The sequence below is a fragment of the Xenopus laevis genome, chromosome 8S (assembly GCF_017654675.1).
Source record: "Xenopus laevis strain J_2021 chromosome 8S, Xenopus_laevis_v10.1, whole genome shotgun sequence".
Lineage (NCBI taxonomy): Eukaryota > Metazoa > Chordata > Amphibia > Anura > Pipidae > Xenopus > Xenopus laevis.
In genome coordinates this window covers 37,764,858-37,780,680 of record NC_054386.1, presented here as the reverse complement: position 1 = coordinate 37,780,680, position 15,823 = coordinate 37,764,858, and the positions used below count along the sequence as shown (strand labels likewise).

Here is a 15,823-nt window from a genome sequence, read left to right as displayed (position 1 = left end):
TCAGTCCTATTAATAATCATAAAACAATAACGTTTCAGTATAAAAAAAGTTTTATTATAATAATTATGGTAAAAAAAAAACATTCCTATTCACTTTTCGGACCAAAAGTGCAAAAGTGCAGCCGCCCATCTCCATTCCCGTCAACAAAGGGCAAACATAAAACCACCAAAGTGCATACTTGTCAACAATAGAAAAGAACAACACATAAACATAAAACAATATACAACATGTGCTAAATCTAAATGAAACAGTGTAAGTGTTATATAAATTAAAATTATAAATTAAAGCGCCCTTCTATAGAATTTATAAATTAAAGGTCTGTGTGGGAGTTTTGGGAAGGATAATGATATGGGTCTGAGAGTGTGTTTTGGGATGGATACTGATATTGGTACCAAGAGTTTCCTGTTCCTGGCGTTTGTGGCATGGGGTAATGCTGAGGTGGAATGGGAATGTTCGGTGATTGCACACCACTTGGTGGCACATATCTATAAACAAGTTTTGTCATCTCAACTTGAAGAGATTGTCTTTGTGCCTGCGGAATTGTCATAATTGTGGGCAGTAATCCAGTTAAAAATGAAAATTCTGGAGTCTCCTCATGTTGGTAAGTGTTCTTGGGACCACCTCGGGTAGATAGCGAAGTGCATAGCATAGAGATCATCTCTTTGACATCTCCCGATGCAATTTCAGAGCTGCTCCTTTTTCTTTTCCCTGACTGTTTGTTTGCAGCCTGAGAGAGTCGAAGGGGATGCAAAGTGTTACTGGTACTGGCACTAGGGCTGCCCGATGATGTTCCAGATGATGTTTCTCCAATATTTTCACTTTCACCAACATTTTCCTCATTTTCCTCCTGTTGCTCATTTTCTACATTGCCAGAAGTTCTAAAAAGAAATTGGTTCCATACATATTTTTGGTATCCTATTAATAGAGAAATAGTGCAAATACGATAATATGTTAGTATAAAGCACAACTGTTCACCCCCCCTTCAAAATCTAAACAAATGGAGGATTTATGTTTGGTTTTAAAAGTGCTGCATGCTAAGCACAACACAACAATAAATTACAGTCTGACATCACAATAATCAAATTATGAAAGTGGATTAACACTTACTGTCTTGTGGTAAAAGTGGGGACCAGGAAAAGCAGCCTGTCAGCATAGATATATTTCTTTCGTCTTGAGGGTGAGGCGCCACTACGTGAATCATTCTTCTGTAAGGAAACTTCCCTACGGAAGCAATCCTTAATATTCTTCCAACGTGTTTGAAGTTCTTTCACTGTAATAAAAATGAGAAAAATATAAATATTTTTACATGGACTAACACAGTTCATGCAGAATGTGTCACATAATTGAAAAATAACCATGACTGGTATGAAACTAGGTCTGGACTGGGAATCAACATAGGCCCTGAGATTACCATTCTAGCTACACAAAGGCACAAAAATTTCACACAAAGTCCCCAAAATACATACCTCCCTCCCAACTTTTTGAAACAAAAAGATGGACAAAAAAAATTTGGTGAGTTACACGACAACAGTGCGGGGATAAGAAGGAATGCACATGGTATGTATACCTAACAAACAGTTACCTTTTTTGTTTTTCTCATCCTCTGCAAGAGATTCCCAGTCTTCTATGAGCAGAAATGCCACCTCCTCCCAAAGTTTCTTCCTGTTTTGCCTATTGTGATATGCACTCATTTCCGTCATATAAAGAGCAGGCCGTTCCTCTACCAGATCAATTAGCCTGTCAGTATCAAAACTATTTTTGAAAAGAAAAGGCATTTTGTCTTGAGTCTTTTCTCAGCGTTTTCTCTCGGCGTCTTGTTTTGTCGGCGTCTCTCGGCGTCTTGTTCTGTCGGCGTCTTGTCTCGTGGTTTTGTGTGGGCGTCTTCTCGTTGCGTCCTCTCGTTGCGTACTTCCGTGTTGACGTAGCGTATTCTCGCGGCGACATTTCGTTTCGTGTGTCAGTGTAGAGGCGATTGCTATGTTTGCTGATGTACAGTCTATTTCACCCCTATCGCTCCAAAAAGGGTATGGACGCGATTCGAAGCTATTGGCGATCTGAAATCGCGCTGTGTGTATTTGTCGTGGCGATTTACATTTCTGTTACCGCTACGACAAAACGAACGACTTGTCGCCGCGACCCGCTTTTAAAAGATCGCGGGCGACTTTTCGCCCGGTGTGGCCTTAGCCTTACATTTGAATGTTGCTCATTGGTGAAAAACGGTTCGGGACCCCTGAGGTAGACCGATAGTATCGGGCATAAATTCCATCTCTTGTAATATGTCCGAGTATGTGGATAGAATATTACAAAAGTATGTAGTAGAACTAACCAGTAATTTAAAGGATTCCACTGAAGTCATTAGGACTTTACAAGATATTAAACTAAACCAAGGAACCTATTGTATTTGTGTACTTTGGATGTGAAAGCCTTGTACACATCAATTCAACATGAACTGGGAATAAAAGCGGTCTCCTATTGCTTGGAAGAAGATCAAACCATATTGAGAAACCAAAAGGAATTTGTGATAGAAGCTATCTCCTAGTTACAGCTGTGGGGTACTGCCATGGGAACGAGGTTTGCGCCCAGCTATACAAATTTGTTCTTGGGTGATTGGGAGGAGCATAGTATAGTGCACAGGCTGGGCGGCGACCTAGTCCTATGGCGGTACTTCATAGACAATATCATTTTTATATGGCAGGGAAGTGAATCCAGGATGTTGAAATTTGTGAATGACCTGAATGAGAATGACGTAAGACTTCCGGTTATGGCGCCTGAGAGAGCGGGAGGGCAGGAGTGAAGCTCCGCGCATTTCCACTTACAACAGCTATTTAAATTCGGCAAGATACTTCATTTACTTACCTTTAAGATCCTCTGAGTTCCTGGTCTCTTTTGCGAGTCTTCCGAAGTGATCCGGTTGCGGCTGGGGAGAGCAGAGGAGAGTTTTGACTCGATGCTGGCGGGTGCCCATGGCCTTGGCTCTGAAACGGAGACTTGTTAACCTGTGAACCGGAAAGGAAAGAGAATTATTTCGAGGATTTCAGTAACTATAACTTATATATTAATGATTTAAATAGTTCCTGGCAAAACTAAAAGATTTGGGAGTCATATACTTTTGAGACAAAATGGCTGACAGAAGTATCACCTCATGATAACTCCTTTTACCAAGCCTAACAGTTTTCAAAATACAGAAAACCAAACTGAGGGAAAGGGAAATATTTATTGAGGAAAAAGTCAGTGACTAAGTTTTTGTAAAGGAGCAGTAATAACCCCAAGTATAACAAAAGTTATTACTGTGTGACGCATTTGTTTATGAAGCAAGATGGCCGACAAGGGGTTCTTTCTTTACCTCAGGATGCACCCTTATATTATGCCTTAATGCTTCTACACAAAAAGTATTGAGCTGGAGGAAAAGTTAACCGGTGTGAAGGGAAAGACAAAGTGAGTCTCATTGTTTTTACTAAGGAGATGATAAGATCTTCAGTCATATCTAACTTTGACTAATGAGAGACGCATCTGTGTGAGGAAAAAAGGTGGTTAAACTATAGCCTCATGTTACACTCTCTTCACAAATAGTAATATTTGTGCATAAAGACTCCTGTATTGCAAATAAACAGAAGCTGAGGTAAAAACAAGTGAATTATCTGAACCTATTTACTGCATCTTCATTCCAGACTGCAAAGAGTATTGCAAACTGTGAAGAAAATATATATTTGGGACATTTTATTCCACCCCAAGTCTGAAACACACACCAGTCTACATTCAAGTAGATTAAGTGTTTTCTTGAGATACTGCTTGCAACTATAGTGGATTTCGATATATATATATTACATATATATATATATATATATTTTTTTTTTTTTTTTTTTTTGACGAAAATCTACTGCTGAAATATGGATACTTCTCCTGCCCCCTCAGTTTTCTCTACTAAAAGCAATGGGAAAACCTATGAAAGAAGTAAATTGAAGATTCCAAAAATTCTGAAAATGACAATGGCTCTATTAAAAGCTCACAACAAAAATCTACTGAAAATTCTCTTCTAGCAGCCGAAGTTGCAAAACTACTTAACCCAACGATTGAAAAGGCTATTCAATCAGCTATTGAAAAAGCACTTGAACTTCTACAAGGCACTATTAAAAGTTTGTCTGAAAACCTTACCTCACAGAATCGCCAGATGCAGGAATTACAATCTCTGGTTTCTGATATTCAAGATGACACAATTTTCACTTCTACGAGATTGGATGATCTGGAAAAGAAGACAAAGGATATGCAATCTAAAATTGATGATCTCGAAAATAGAACAAGAAGAAATAACTTAAGATTTATAGGAATTCCGGAATCTTATAAGATGAGTGACATTATCACTATGATTACTTCAACGATTCCTAAAAACAAGGGATTTCACAAGACTTGACAAACATTAAGCTGGAAAGAGTCCATCGCATTGGACCTTTGAGAGAACAAGCTCCCCTCAAACCAAGAGCAGTTATTGCTAAGTTCTTAGACTATTCTGAAAAAGCTCTATTTCTTCAAGCCTATAAGAAAAACCATACATTGGATATTGATGGCTTCCGAATCCTCATATTCCAAGACTATTCAATTTTGCTCTCTCAAAAAAGGAAGGAGTTCACTACAATTTGCCAATCTTTATTTAAGATGAACATTAAATTTGCACTCACGTACCCAGCTAAATTGAAGATTTTTCTGGCAACTGAAACCCACATTTTTGAAAACCCAAAAGATGCTTCAAACTTCATATTCCGGCTTGAGAAACAATCCTCATCCTCTATAAAGGATCACCCTAAAGATGCAAGATTTGGTTTTCCTGCTTCGACTAAGGAAAGGAGGCAAGAAACAAAAGTTTTTTCTCGTCCCACACAGAAGATTCAAGATAAGAATACAACAGCAAATCCAAGATCTAGATCCAGATCCCCTATTACACAGGAACAATCTAATTTGGATAATATGATGACCTAATTTAACTTGATATTTCAATTAAAATTAAAATTTGAAGGTTTTTAGTTTGTAAGTGGTAGATGATGTGGAATTTTCCCTGCCACTTATCTTTGTAAGAGAGTTTAAGCTTTCTCTCTCTTTAGGAAAAAAGTGAAGTCACTGAACCTAATGTTTATTCTTCTGGTGCTTTGTTTTTTTTTCTTTTTTGGTTGGTTGAGATTTTTTGATACCAAAGCACTAAAGTTAAGAAGCTTTTGGTTTTTTTGGGTTGATATACTTAAAGATGTTCATTTCATCAATAGATGGTTTACATCCCTGATGTCTTTTTATGTATTTTATTGGAGTTTTGTCCAATTTTTTTTATGATGATTCTATTTTATTTTTTCATTCACTTAAGTGACCTGGCTTACATTACATTCTCCTCTTATTTTACTAGACCTGGTATTTTTAGAAACTTTTGGTATTCTTGTAACAATGTTTTATATCTTATGATAGGTTTTAATGCTTAATATTGTTACTTGGAACGTGAATGGGCTTAATTCATTTATAAAGAGAAAAAGAGTGTTAGCTGAGTTAAAAAAATTGAAATCAGAAGTAGTTATGCTACAGGAAACTCATCTTTCTGACGTAGAATCTGAAAAATTAAAAAAGGGATGGGTTGGAAATGTAGTCTATTCCCCTGCAGTGAAAAAAAAGGAGGAGTAGCGATCTTATTTCATAAGTCTTTAAATATCCAATTATTGAACTCAGAAAGAGACAATGATGGAAGATTCGTGAATAGCTGAGGTGCTTTTACAAAATAAGGTTTGGTTCATGAGTTCCTTATATGCTCCTAATTCAGGTAAAGAACAGTTCTACTCTCAGATAATCCAGAAGATAGGGATTTATCCACAAAATAAATTTGTTATTGGCGGAGATTTTAATGAATCTTATTTATGGCCTTTAGATAAAAGTGGCCCAGTCCAAAAACAGTCTATTAAAAAATCAAAATTGTTATCGAATTTTGAAAGTCAAACTAAGATGGTGGACCTTTGGAGAATGTTGAATCCGACAGATAGAGATTTTACCTTCTTCTCTCATCCTCATGGAATAGGAACTCGTATTGATTTCTTATTTTCATCAATCGATGTACTTAATAAAACTAGATCAGCAAATATTGGTAGTATCAACTTATCAGATCACGCCCCGGTCTTAATTGAGGTAGATCTAGGTCCTTCACCAAAATCTTACATTCCTTGGTCTTACCCAATTTTCCTCAAAGATAAGCCGGAATTTAATAAAAAGCTGAGAGAGAGATGGAAATTGTTTCTTAAAGAAAATATGTCAACTCAGGAGGATGAACCCAACTTGCCATTGTTATGGGATGCGTGGAAAGCGGTAATCCGTGGGGAAATTACTTCATATAGAATACATTATATGAGAAAAATTAATAAAGAATTTATTTTGCATTCTAAAGCTCAAAAAAAGGCATATTTGAATTTCGTTATGCATCCTACTAAACAACATAGTGAAAAATATAAAGAAGCATTAGATAAACTTAAACATTGAGTTAATTTGAGGGACCAATCTTCTTTTGCCTACTGTAAAGCTGGGTTTGGTAATTTACATAATAAATCAAATAGATTTCTCGCCAATATGTTTAAACATAGTAAATGGTCTCATAAACCAATGATGATTAGAAATCATTTGGGTAAGATGACTAACCTCCCAAAAGACATAGTAAATATCTTTAAATGTTATTTCGAATCTATTTATTCTCCTTCACAGCTGGATGAAACTGAAAGTCTGAATTTTCTTTCGAAGGTTAATTTCCCAAAACTATCTGAAGAGCAACTAGAGGTGCTTAATCAACCAATTAATATTCAGGAAGTATTGTCTACCATAAATTCTTTAAAGGATTTCAAAGCTGGTGGGCCGGATGGATTAATTTCTCCTTTTTATAAAACACTAAAATTGGAACTAGCCCCTTTTTTGACCAATCTATATAATGAAATTTATTGTCATGGGAAAGTCTTAAATTCTAGTATGGTTTCTCATATCAAATTAATTCCAAAGGAAGGCAAAGATCTTTCTCAACCGGCTTCCTTTAGACCAATTTCTTTAATAAATCTCGACATTAAAATTTTAACAAAAATAATAGCTGATAGGCTTTCTTTATTGCTTCCTAGTATTATCTCTCCTCAGCAAAATGGTTTTGTAAAAAATAGAACAGGGGTTAAGAATATACGTACTTTAATAAATATTATTTACAAAGCCAAGAAGGCTATGATTCCATGTTCAATATTGAGCTTAGATGCTGAGAAAGCCTTTGACAATGTCTCTTGGAAATATCTCTCAGAATGCTGTGACAGATTTGGTCTTAAAGGTCAGTTTATGTTATTACTTAGCTCTATTTATTCTAATCCCAAAGCAAGAATCGCAGCAGTTGGGGAATTATCAGAGACTTTTGATCTCTTCAGAGGAACTCGTCAAGGGTGTCCTTTGTCCCCACTTTTGTTTAATATCTCTATGGAGCCTTTAATTAGATTTCTGGACTCTTCAAATATATTCCAAGGTCTGATGATCGATGGTAAACATTACAAATCATTAGCATATGCTGATGACCTTCTCTTGATTGTTAGTAATCCAACGTTATCACTTAAAAATATTTTTAATTTTTTGACTATTATAAGACTTTTTCAGGATATTTCATTAATTCCAGTAAAACAGATATTCTGAACATTTGTTCTAACATTCCGAGGCAATTGCTAGCTGATCTTCAAATTAAATCTCCTTCTGGTAAAATGAAATACTTGGGAATTTTGATCCCTTCTGATCTCTCTAAATTATACCCTTTAAATTTTTCTCCATTAAGTCACATAATGCAAACCCATTGCAAAAAATGGATGGATAGTCCATTGAACCTAATGGGAAGGATAGCATTATTCAAAATGCTAATTTTTCCAAAAATTGCGTTTCCTATTCTGAACCTTCCGCTATTGCTAAAACATCTTGATGTGCAGAAGTTAGACCGAATCCTCAGAAATTTTATTTGGCATAACAAAAAACCTAAAATTTCTTTATCTAAACTTAGAAAACCTAAAGGTTTAGGAGGACTTAATGTCCCAGATTTCAGAAAGTTTAATATTGCTGCTAATACTAGATATATCGTGGAATGGCTGTCGGGTACTGAGAAATTTACTAATCTGAATCTGGAATTATTTTTGGACTCAAAAGAACATATTATATCTTCTTTACATAAAAACTGGTCTGAGCAACATATAGATATTAAGAGAAATCCAATTTTTAGGGATACAACCAGTACTTGGAAAATTCTATGTAAACAGAATAATCTAAACTTCAATGTCTCACCTTTTTTATCTCCTTTCTTTCTGAAGGGGTTTCCCATAAAGCAAAGAATTCAATTTTCTTACAAATGGAGAAAATTCGGTATTTCTCAAATTACTCACATTTTAGATCCAATTTTGGGAGACCCACTCCCTTGGAAAATGTTTAAGGAAAAGTATAGTCTTTCTGAGAAGGAAAGGCTCAGCTATTTGCAGATTAGACAAGGCTTTCAATTAATCGATAATAGAACAAAAACACAATTAAGTCATCATCAGTTTTATAAAGATTTATTACAGTTGGTTGATGATATTAAACTAAATAATATTTCATGGATCTCATTACATCTTTTAAAGTCAGTCTCCAAGGATTTAGATCCACTAGAGAATTCGAGCAAAAAATGGTCTTCATTTTTGGGAACTGATGTTTCTTCCAGGGAACTTCTGCATTCTTTCCAAAATTTTAGAAAGAATATATGTTCTGAGTCCTGGAGAGACCAACATTTCCGGCTCATTCATTTAGGTTATGGCTTATTGTTCCAAAACTGTGATAGCTCTCAGAAGATTTCTTTTTGTCCAAAATGTACAGAGAAGAATGTTGACTTCTTTCATTATATCTGGGATTGTCCGATTATTAGAAACCTATGGGAAAAAATAAAAGGTTTTATTAAAAAATTTACTAATTTAGATGTCTCTTTAAATCCTCAATATGCTCTAGTAGATGTGAAGGACTTTTTTCAGGTATCTTGCAATGGCTCTTCTATTAATGTCTCAGATGAAATATTATCTTTTTGTTGGTTAGTTATGGCAGCTACTCGGAAATCTATATTCTTGTACTGGATAAAAGAGAACCCCCCTTCTTTGAAGGACGTGCTGTCTTATCTATTTAACTTATGTATTCAAGAGGTAATTAGATTTAGAATGGATGATCTTCTCCAGAGAAATAGAATAAGGAATAGATGGTCTCTTTATATCTCATCTTTAGAGGCTGATAAGAGGTCATTTATCCTTGGTCTTATGGGACAAGATCTATGCTAATAAAATGCTAAAAGAGATATTTAATGCCTTCATTCACAAAAATGGTTCTTCATATATTTTTTGGCATTGTCAGACTCTAATTGGTAGGAGAGAATACCAGGTCTATTTTTCTAAATTATCTAAATTAATTTTATTTTACTTTATTATTATTATTCTGATATTTCATTATTTTATGTTATTTGTATTTCCCCTTTTTCTTTGTTTGTTTATTTATTTTGTTGTCTTTCATGTCAAATGTTTACTGTAATGCTCATGAATACTTCTTTTGCTCCTTATTGAAACACTGTATGTTTATCATATTGTCATATACTTGTATTTTATTGAAAATCTCAATAAAAAGAATTTCAAAAGAAAGAAAAGAAAGAATGACGTAAACTTAGAGTTTACTTTTACACACAGTCTAGCAACCGTACATTTTTTAGACTTAGAAATATCTAGTAATGAAGGAATTTTGGACTTTAAAACCTACTTTAAAAAAGTGGATGTATCTAATTACGTCGTAAACACAAGCAATCACAATCCGATTTGGTTGAAAAATATCCCCTATGGACAATTTTGCCGACTAAAAAATTTTTTTCAAATTCAGCGGAATTGGACAGTTAGACTATGTGTCTGATAGATTTAGACAAAGAGGTTATAACAGGGGATTGATCCAAGAGTCACATCAAAAGTAAAAATGATAGACAGGTTGGATTTATTGAAAGAGAAAGAAAGAAGAAAAAAACAATGAAAATAGGGGGTGTATATTTATAACCACTTATGTTACAGGAACCTAAAAAATAAAGAAAACTATTAATATATTAATAGAACTTTCATTTGAAGCAACATAGGTGGACTGCCGGGTGATGTTGTGATGCTGATTCAGTAAATGCCTTTAAGAATGGCTTGGATGATTTTTTGGACAGACAGAATATCAAAGGCTATTGTGATACTAAACTCTATAGTTAGTATAGGTATGGGTATATATAATTTATGTGAAAGTAGGGAAGGGTGTGTGTATGGATGCTGGGTTTTCATTTGGAGGGGTTGAACTTGATGGACTTTGTCTTCAACCCAATTTAACTGTGTAACTATGTAATATACACTGGAATATCCTGGCGGGTGATGAACTTTTAAAGGGAAAGATTCCCCAAAAACCCCAATTAATCTACAAAAAAACAAATACTTTAAGACAGATGCAAGTCCGTAATAATGTTCCAACTGAAAGAACAAAAAATAAAAAACAAAAAGATGAATGGAAAGGTTTTTTTTCCATGTGCACTGTGTAAAGTCTGCAAATATGCCGAAAAGACACATTTTAAACCTATTGTTACGAATAGAACATATCACATAGAGCATTGTATAAAATGTACAACGCAAAATGTTGTATATTGTTTAGAATGCCCTTGTGGCTTTTACATAAGGAAGACTAATAGAAAATTTAGAGAGAGAATGAATGAACATGTAAGAAACAGGGCTGGATTTACATAGCACCCCTAGGCCTGCTGCCATTCATCACCCCTGTTCCCTTCCCTTCCCTTTATTTGTGCACATGCACAAATTTTCATCATCAAGTCGGGAGCACTGGGGTTTGGAACATGGGAAATTTATCTCATGACAAACCCCAGAGCATATAAATCAATGTGGGTGTGGTTGGGCTTCATGCGGCCCCCTAAAATTCTACCACCCTAGGCCCGGGCCTTGGTGGCCTTTCCACAAATCTGTGCCTGGTAAGAAACATAGAAAAGTAGAAAAACACAGCATATCGAATCCCTTCAATAAATACCATGGAAAAATTGCCAAAGGTTTGGGGGATTATGACAGTCACACAAGATTGGAGGGGTGGGGATTTAGTAAGGAAGACACTACAGGAAGAGAACAAATTTATTTACAATATGCAAACATTATATAAACCTAAGGGCATCTTTATTATGGATAGGCCAAGTTCATCAGTTACACAAACGGGGATATATATATTAAGAGTAATATTATAAGGAAGCACCAGCACTTTTAATGTAGCACAGCACTTTGGAGAACATATGTAATTGGTCTTATAGATATGAAAAAATATTATGCACATTGATGAAAAGAAAAAAAGAAAAATTTTCTTTTTATAGTACAAGCAAAGAATATGGGCACAATAAGATGACACAACATAGAATTTAATTAAATTTCTTTCAAAATCAAAAAGTGATGAAATCTATAAGTCACTATGCGTGTAGGTGAAATTACGCTAATTCTTTTTATTGCATTGTATTCTCATTTGGAGAGACACCACAATATTTAACTTAATATTATAAGGAAGCACCAGCACTTTTAATGTAGCACAGCACTTTGGAGAACATATGTAATTGGTCTTATAGATATGAAAAAATATTATGCACATTGATGAAAAGAAAAAAAGAAAAATTTTCTTTTTATAGTACAAGCAAAGAATATGGGCACAATAAGATGACACAACATAGAATTTAATTAAATTTCTTTCAAAATCAAAAAGTGATGAAATCTATAAGTCACTATGCGTGTAGGTGAAATTACGCTAATTCTTTTTATTGCATTGTATTCTCATTTGGAGAGACACCACAATATTTAACTTACTATTTTGTATTTAATGAATTTTTAATTTAATGTATTTAATGAATTTTAGCTAATGTGTTTTTACCCAATGCATTTTTATTATTAGCACTGGATTCAATTTATAATTATAACATCTGGGTACATCTATTTATTTATTTATGCAATTGATGAACTATGAAATCCAGTAGTGGAACTATAACTCCCAGCATCTAGAAATGGACCTTTTTCAAGAATGGAACCATGGAATTAAAGCAGCGAATTTAAAATATCAATATAAATTTAGCACATAGTCAATAAGAGTTTAGCACACTGACAAGAAGACCCAAATTGATTTTAGACTTTTAAAAAGCATCTGAAGTATCACTATGGCAACCCGCTCTACTGTGTGACCATTACACCACGGAAGCACCACACGGCAGGAAATGAGCAATGGAACGCAAACACCGGAAGCAGAGATCGCCATAGCAACCAAGCGGAACTGGATCTGAAAAGTATAACAGGCATTCCCAGCATCTATGCCTTTGAGGAAGCTGATAGGATCAGTGTGCATATTTTGTATAATGGACCCCTTATTGTAAATGATAAGGATATTAATAGTCAGTTAGTTGTAATTAGGCTACTTAACCCATTCATTCACAGCCAAATTAGAGGCCCTGAAACACTGATGTTTTGGTAACTGAAGTGCCATTGTGTGTCAGTGTTAATTTATCTCTGATATCTGTGTGGGTGAACATGTAGCACTACACTCCCAGTCCTTAAATGATCTATGCTGATAAATGATCTATATTGATCCCCCTTGTCCCCCGTGTGTATCAGCTTTTCATACAGTGATACAATATGTGGGGGTCTACGGACCCCTTTGTGGTCCTTCGCAGCTCTAGAGATGGTGGTATAACTGTGAGATAAATGGACCCCTTTCCCCATCCCTTTTCTGGCAGGTGTCACAGCAATTCAAATGATGGTATATGTTCTGGCGCCAAAAGTGTTACAGCTCTACCATAAGCGCTACAGCTCTACCACTTGTCTGTGACTACCACTGGAGTAATATACAGGGCACTGTGCTGTACCTGCAGCAGTTTCTCTCCAGTGCTTATTCTGCTATGTCTCTCTCACTCTCGCTCTCTCTCTCTCTTCCACAGCATGGTTGCACCCTGATGTTTGGTGTTTTAAGTTATATACTCCTTGCTGTATAAACATGTTAAAAAAAAAATAAAGTTGCTGTTAATGTGTCACCTGTTTCTGGAGCCTTAGCATCACACACAGAAAACTGAAAGGCTGAACAGTGAACACAACAACCATAAACTCTTTGCAGCCTTCACTTGCAACAGTGGAGGCGGTCATTCCCCACTGAGGAAGAGAAGACAATGTCCAGATCCAATGGTGCTGGTCTGCGCCTTCCCTGTGCCTCTTCCTGGCGACGTGTGATGTGGCTACAGCCTCTTCCTTGCCGCTTTCTTGAGGGGTCTTTGCCGCAGAGAGACCATTCTTCTTCAATTACTTTGTGCTGCTTGAATCAGGATCTCTTGCACCCAGAGTGTTACAGCTCTACCAACTGTTACAGTTACAGTTTCTTCTTCTTCCTCCTCTTCCTCCTTCTTCTTTCTTCCTCTTTTTGTAGCCTCTCTGTGCTTCCTGTCTGCTGTTAGACCCGCCAACATCAACCAATCAACTAATCAGAGTGAAGAAGAGCTTAAGTTCCAACTAGAATAAAGAGACACTTTACCCCCAACTCTATAGTAAAATTAACCAATCGAAGATTGAATCAGCCAACTCATCTCAGAGGGGAGTGTAACTGCTACAGTGATATCTCTTCTAAGAAACCATGAATTACTTGTTCTCATTGTGAAAATTAAAGGTCATTTAGAGTCTTTATTCAGTAAAAGGAGTATAGATTGATTCCATTGGTGCGGTAATAAAACAGTGGAGAGATAGTGGCTGGATTATTATTTTGACAGTATGATTTTTAATTAATTAATTAATTAATTTATTTATTTATTGATTTTTGCATAAACTTGGTTGGTGTATTAGCAGACTTTTTACTTATCTACTGTTTGCTTTGCCCAACTAGAGGGAGATAAAATGGATCCAACATGGGGCACCCCCATTAAATAGTATCCTACTTGTGACATTGAAAATGTTGATTACCTATTAAAATACCCATGCGGTGAAGGATATATAGGCCACACAAGCAGGGCCATTAAATTCAAAGGAGAACTAAGAGTTCAAACTAGTAGATGCGGACTCAACCGGAGAGATAATCATCCACGTGGGAACCAATCTCTCCTGTTGAGTCCGCATCTACTATTTTGAACTGTTTGTTCGTCGCGGCCAGAGCGTTTTTTCGGACATACCAGTCGGCGGATTTTCCCTGTGTGGACTCACGCTACCTCAACGGTTCCTTTTTCTACTGTTAAAGGAGAACTAACCCCCCCACACCAAAAGCCCCACCTAAACTTTCAGGCATTGCCCCCCTCTCCCTCCCCGCAATGTGCAGTAAGCTGGCCATAGACGAAAAGATCTCATTGATCGTGTGTGGAGAGTCCCGATCGGACAGGTTAGAAAATTTCTGTCGGCTGCGTGTATTGCCAATCGTACGATTTTCCGTGGGAGACTGTCACTAGCTTTGTCTATCATACGATTGCTGTCAGGGGCAGAACATCAGCTGATCTTCTGTTCTTTAACTACTTTATTTGGTCGGAATGGTAAGACGTTGATCTGAATGGCAGGTCGGGAGATGGGAAAGTCCGATAGTACATTGATTGGTACGATCGGATCTTTGCGTTTATAGCCAGCTTTAGTTTAAAAAAAATCTGACCCTTGGAGGCGGTTCCAAGATGGCGACCTGAGCAGAAGCAACAGATAGCTGCTCCATACCGTTCAGCTTGCTAAGTCATCGCAGTCCACCTTGGGCAAATCCGGTCCCAAGGCCAACGCGTCCCGCATGGATAAATACCTCTGTGCTTCCCAGCCGGCATCGGACCGCGACGCAGGCCACGAGGAGGCTGGTAATGTGCCGCCCACTGATGCAGGCGAGGGTGCGGCTCCTCCGCTCCGGGCCCTTCCAATGCTGACCTTTTGCAGGCGATAAAAGAAACGCACGCAAGCACCTCCAATCAATTGGACACTATTAAGATTGAAATATCGCACATTCGGCAAGATGTACAGACCCTGCGTGAGCGTACCACGGAGGCTGAAAATCGCATCGCCATCCTTGAAGACACAGTGCGGCCCATCCCTGTTGAGCAGTCCCGCATGGCCAAGCAGCTGGCAGAGGCCACAGCGAAATCCGACGATCTGGAGAACCGGCTCCGCCGGAATAACCTGAGGCTTATCGGTTTGCCAGAACGTTCTGAAGGCCAGCTGCCGGAACAATTTATGGAAAATTTGCTGAGGGAAGCACTAGGGGCAGATGTATTTTCCCCACTGTTGGTAATCGAGAGGGCGCACCGAGTCCCAACAAGGCCGCTACCCCCGGGTGCAAACCCGAGGCCACTGACAATGCGGTTTCTTAACTATAGGGACCGGGACGCGGCGCTTGCCGCCGCACGGAAAAAGGGTCAGCTGACATTCAATGGGGCATCGATATCCCTGTTCCCGGACTACTCCGCCATTGTGCAGAAACAGCGCGCGTCCTTCGGCGGGGTGAAAAAACGCCTACGCACGCTTGGATACAGTTACACTATCCTATTCCCGGCAAAGCTTCGTGTGATCGACGGAGACTCATCTCATTTCTTCGGCTCCCCGGGGGAAGCGGACAGATGGCTGGATGGTCGTCAGGGACGGAATCCCCCTCGCGACATTCCGCCTGAGTAGCGACTTGATGGATGGGGTCATCGGGTGAGTGCTGGCTGATGTGGGGGGGGTCATTGTGAAGGCCTTTACTGCTGGAACTTTTACCGCTGTCAGTTACTCTGCCCCCCGCTGGGCCGCAGTTTGGCCAGTCGCCCACTCACGGT

General features: G+C 37.6%; 1 protein-coding gene across 1 annotated transcript; it reads right to left on the bottom strand.

The window, feature by feature from the left end:
* Positions 1 to 55: 55 nt before the first annotated feature.
* On the bottom strand, positions 56 to 1,358 carry LOC121397752. Its single transcript, XM_041575146.1, has 2 exons — positions 1,108 to 1,358; positions 56 to 878 (listed from the first exon to the last, which is right to left on the bottom strand). The coding sequence occupies exons 1-2, from the start codon at positions 1,356 to 1,358 to the stop codon at positions 311 to 313; spliced, it is 819 nt and encodes a 272-aa protein (XP_041431080.1). The 3' UTR covers positions 56 to 310.
* Positions 1,359 to 15,823: the final 14,465 nt, after the last annotated feature.

Bases quoted from the DNA above. Each gene is read 5' to 3' on its own strand.
- LOC121397752 (XM_041575146.1), bottom strand. From the start codon at position 1,358: ATGGTTATTTTTCAATTATGTGACACATTCTGCATGAACTGTGTTAGT. The intron at 879-1,107 runs GTAAGTGTTAAT...ATTTCTTTTTAG, and splicing joins CCCACTTTTACCACAAGACA to AACTTCTGGCAATGTAGAAA.